Below are 4,926 nucleotides of genomic sequence, written 5' to 3' on the forward strand. Positions count from 1 at the left end.
GATTTATTTTGATGATGGTGTTAAGTGGGGGGTCTCTTTTCAAATATGCATCATTTTTTTTTGAACCCTTAGTAACCATTTTTATCAATATATCAATAAATCCTTCACAGTGCTGATTTTTTTTGCTGTTTGAGTTCTTTCTGTGTGAGCTATAACTGCATAGCCATTTTTTGTGCATTATAAACCTTAAATAGAATAAATAATTTTTATTAAAAGAACTTATAAATGTAAAACATACATATTTTCAACATTTATCAACACAACTATTCATCTCAAATATAATAAATCAAGTACAATAATCTTGGTATTCACTGCTAGAAAATGTATTTATATTATAAACCATTACTATAATAACTTAAAGTATATTTATCTATCTATAATGCTTCTCAGTTCTGATTTTTATTATTGTTGTACCATTTGTATAAATACTTTTATTTACAGTATTTTATAAAATAGTTTAGTATGTTTTTTTGAGAGATTAAATCATTATTATTATTTTTAATAATGTATAAATAATAAAGGTATAATAATAAAATATATACCTACCCTAAATAGAATTAATAATATTTTTTAATGTAGGTACCTAAGTTATTATAAAATAATAACCTAGTATAACCTTATAATAATTATAAGTAATATATAAACATTAGACTTTAGGTACCTATTAATTAATTAACAAATATTTACTGACCGACAATTATTCCCCTTATTGATCCTATTACCAATAATCCAATTACTATTATCAAACTTTCCAAATTGCTTAATAAATTGTTGAGCATCCTCTTTATTTTCCATAGAAGTTCGAAGTGTTACAACATTGTTTGTTGATTGATCTAATTCGCAATTTATGTCTTCGTAATATTTAATTAGCGATTTTAAAAAAACCTCCTAATTAATAATTTATAAAAATAATAATATTAATTAATAGTGCTATATAAATACAAATAGTCTGTAGCTAATACAAATAAAATAATATATTTATTTAAGCCGAGTTTACACGGGTCGATCGCAGTCGAACGACTTTCGCCACACGATAACGCATCGATCCCAATCGAAACGATTAATTGTTTACACGTTCAACTGTTTCTTGGCTACATTTTAGTCGGAAGCAGTGGCGCCAAACTATATTTTTTTTAGTGTGGCGAGTAAAAAAAAATATCACCTACCCTTTTATAAATGTACACCCAAAAAGTGGGGGCTACCCCCCCCCCCTTACAGCAATCAATTTTTATTTTATAATCAACATTCATACATTTTATATTTGCAATCAAAGATTATATTGGTACAAATAAAAATTAAATAGGTATATAATTTATCAAATGTGTAATAATAAAATATAATTAATAATATTAATATATATTATATACATTATAAAATTAAAAAAAAAAACTGTTAGATAATTGTTTTTTATAATAGATTTTTAAGAACAGTACTATACGTTGTAAGGGTTTTTATTACCTTTTCATTATCAATGTTAATATCTTTTTCACATGATATAAGCATAAGTGATTCTAATCTATCTTCTCCCATAGTACTTCTCAATCTACTTTTAATTAGCTTCAATTTAGAAAAAGCTCTTTCAGGAGAAGAACTTGAAACCGGTAAAGTTAAACATATACATAATGCAATATAAATGGATGGAAACACTTCTTTTAAATTATTTTGGTGACACACCTTAAAAACCGTCGAAATATTTCCTTGGTTTGTTGCTAAATCTAGATCTTCTGAATCAATATCACTTTCAGTATTATCACTTGTTTCTATTTCTTCGTCGATATCATCTGTTTTGTGAATTTTTTCTGGTAGTATCATTAATTTTTTAAACATAAAATATGAATCTGAAAATTGTTTGTATTCACGTCTTAAATCATCAGCTTGTACAAATTTCCCATAGACCATTTCAAACCCATCAAAAGCATCAGTAGGTAAATTTGACTGCTCTGCTACTTTTTTTAATCTTTTTTCATGAAAAAGTGAAATATCTTTATAAAGTGGAGTAGATTGATCATTGAATCGCTCTAATATCTGTGTACTTACAATATCAATTATTGTATAGTAAGTATTAACTTGAAAATTTTTGATTGGACAACTGATTTGTTCATCTGCTATATTTTCTCCTGGCATTATTTTTTTTTTTTATCCTGTTTAATGATAATGGAGTGAATGATAATTCATTCGCTTTAGACGCTATAAATGCATTTTTATCTTCTACCAATTTTTTAAATTGATGCTCACTTCTGAATGTATGAATTTTTTCTAATATCAATTTTACGTACTCACTAGCACCCAACAAATTAATATTAACACCTTGCAAAAATTTAGTTAAAGGGCTAGTTAATTCAAAAATTTGCTTAAAAATAAAACCGGTTAGTATAAAACGCTCGGACAATAAATAATTTATCAAGCTACTAGCTTTGACACTCGATATACGATCAAAATCGTGTTGTAAATCCTCTAATGTATCAATGATTGAATCATATGTATCGAAAACCGTACAAAGAGCAGCTGAGTGTGATGTCCATCGGGTAGTATCTACTCTTTTTAGTCTTCGCAGTGGCTTTCTAGGATATATTTTTCTTTGGGACGCCGAGTAAAGTCCTACTCGCTTCTTACTACTGCCTATATAATCATAAAGTGTTTCCAATGTACCAAATAAGTCTCTAGCTTGTGAACAGGAACTTACAGCATCGACTATAACCAAATTAAATTTGTGTGCCCAACACCAAACGTATGTAGCTGATGAATTATGCTCTTTTACAATAGCTTGTAAGTCATTGTATGCACCTCTCATTGAGGCAGCACCATCATAAGATTGCCCAATTAGATAAGTTTTCCAATCTAAACACATATCTTTACATATATCATCAAGAACTGTAAATAAATGTTGATCAGTAGTCATTAATGTTTCTCTAACAGCTATTAACCGTTCATCAACTACACCGTTACTTTTATTTATATACCGAATAACTAGCGACAATTGCTCTTTTCTTGACACGTCAAATGTGGTATCTAAAGATAGAGAAAAAAATTTTGCATTCAAAATTTCATTTTTTATTGTATTACGAATATTAGTTGCAATAGCTAATATCAACTGATTTTGTCGATTCCATGATATAAAATTTTGTGTATGTTTTCCCCTAATTTGGACTTCAGTTAAATGACATGATAATGGAGGTGAATACTTTGCCAATAAGATAGCTAAATCTTTAAAATTTCCACGAACATCATCTTTCCAACCCTCTCTATGACCTCTAAAAGGTAAACAGTGTCTTCCCAAATACAACACTATGTCAATTAAATGTCTGATAACCTCCTTGTTCTGTACTATTTTTTTCATTTCATTTTCTTTTAACGAAGGTAAAAGTGGAAAAGAAGCTTCCTTATATGATGCTTTAATTGAAGCAAATACATGATTTTCGGTTATTTCATGTCTCGTAATTTTAATAGGGCCATTTTTCCATTCTGCAAACCCATCACACACCCAATGACATTTTCTATTTATTCCAAATAGCGCACAATTAAGACAATACAGTCGATTTTGAATTTTTGAATATGACATCCACTTTCTTCGAATTAATTCTCCAGTAAGTAATTTTTTCCAAAACCAGTTATCGTGGAACGATCTCCCATGAGAATCTTTTGGAAAACAGTTTTTGGGCATTTCACTAGATGATGGTTGCATCGGTCCACATTTAAATAAATAATCCAGTATTTCAGGGCTCAGGCTTTGAGTTTGAATAGAACTGAATATCACTGGATCACTTCCAAATTTCGATACTAAATTAATAATTAAATATATAATTTATTAGATACAAATAAAACATAATTACCCACTATAAAAATATTAATTTTTTATATATTTATTAGATCGATGTGTACCTATTACACTTTTATTTCATAATCATTTATTATTATTTATTACTTTATTAGTAATTTCAATATATAGAAGTATAGAAGTTGATAATATTTTTTATATAGCGATTAATAAAAAAATAATTTAAAGAACTTATTCATTATACATACATTCATTTCCAAAAGTGTTCTTATGAGTCTCAATTGGTGATTCTAGATCTTTGTTGGTAGATATAGCTATTAATTCATCATATTGGTTATCTATAAACTCTGTAGAAGTTTCAGTTTCCATAACCACAACATCAGCAGCAACTAAATTTATACTACCTATGTAAACATATAACAAATATGTATATATTGTTATGTTACATTTGTTATTGTAATTATTATATGGAAGTTTAAAATATTGTTTGTAGATATTAAAATATAAAAATTGCTCCATAAAGCAAGTCTAGTTATTAGAAACAATTATATATTGAGTTGTGGAATATAAAACCTTTTTAAACTTTTTAAAAACGTTTTTGAATATTAATTTTTTTATTTTAAGTATGCTTTAAAAATGTATTTTATAAGTATCTAAACTCCTAGGTATATGCTAGGAATAAGCTAAAAAAAATACAGTGTTTTAATTTACAACTCTAATGATTATTCATACAATTAACTTATTGACATTTATAAAACTATTGAATTTAAATTTAATTTATTTATAAACTTATTTAAAATACATACATTCATTTCCAATTGAGTTACTGCATGTCTCTATTGGTGCTTCTTTTTCTATGTTGGTGGATTTAGCAATTAATTCATTTGTACATTCACCATACTGGTTTTCTAAAAATAAAATATTCTCAATCAAATATATAACAATTTAATTTAGATATTTATCTAATAGTTATTTTAATACAACCTGAACTTTGTGTCTCATTGTCTGTAGAAGGTTCAGTTTCCATAACCACAATATCAGCAGCATCTAAATTAATATTATCTAGGTATGTATATTATATGTATAAAAAAATATATATATTTGCTCATGATGATACATTTTTTACATTTATACATTATTATTATACATTA

General features: G+C 26.7%; 2 protein-coding genes across 2 annotated transcripts; both read right to left on the reverse strand.

Annotated features, from left to right (window-relative positions):
• Window positions 1-1,407: 1,407 nt before the first annotated feature.
• On the reverse strand, window positions 1,408-2,344 carry LOC112681201. The gene has a single exon (XM_025551461.1). It carries the CDS (start codon window positions 2,122-2,124, stop codon window positions 1,408-1,410), a length of 717 nt encoding a protein of 238 aa, XP_025407246.1. The 5' UTR covers window positions 2,125-2,344.
• LOC112681202 (zinc finger MYM-type protein 1-like) lies at window positions 2,137-4,817 on the reverse strand. Its single transcript, XM_025551462.1, has 6 exons — window positions 4,760-4,817; window positions 4,582-4,683; window positions 4,024-4,179; window positions 2,380-3,777; window positions 2,236-2,307; window positions 2,137-2,141 (listed from the first exon to the last, which is right to left on the reverse strand). The coding sequence occupies exons 1-6, from the start codon at window positions 4,800-4,802 to the stop codon at window positions 2,137-2,139; spliced, it is 1,776 nt and encodes a 591-aa protein (XP_025407247.1). The 5' UTR covers window positions 4,803-4,817.
• Between the last annotated feature and the right edge of the window lie 109 nt (window positions 4,818-4,926).

Source organism: Sipha flava, unplaced genomic scaffold, assembly GCF_003268045.1.
Source record: "Sipha flava isolate LNK unplaced genomic scaffold, YSA_version1 18790_pilon_pilon, whole genome shotgun sequence".
Lineage (NCBI taxonomy): Eukaryota > Metazoa > Arthropoda > Insecta > Hemiptera > Aphididae > Sipha > Sipha flava.

What these genes read in the sequence shown, in the direction of transcription:
- LOC112681201 (XM_025551461.1), bottom strand. Translation starts at nt 2,124, where the DNA reads ATGCCAGGAGAAAATATAGCAGATGAACAAATCAGTTGTCCAATCAAA.
- LOC112681202 (XM_025551462.1), bottom strand. Translation starts at nt 4,802, where the DNA reads ATGGAAACTGAACCTTCTACAGACAATGAGACACAAAGTTCAG. An exon ending in TAACTCAATTGGAAATGAAT is followed by an intron (nt 4,180 to 4,581) that starts GTATGTATTTTA and finishes ATGTTTACATAG; the next exon opens with GTAGTATAAATTTAGTTGCT. An exon ending in AAATTATTTATTGTCCGAGC is followed by an intron (nt 2,308 to 2,379) that starts GTTTTATACTAA and finishes AATTTTTGCAAG; the next exon opens with GTGTTAATATTAATTTGTTG.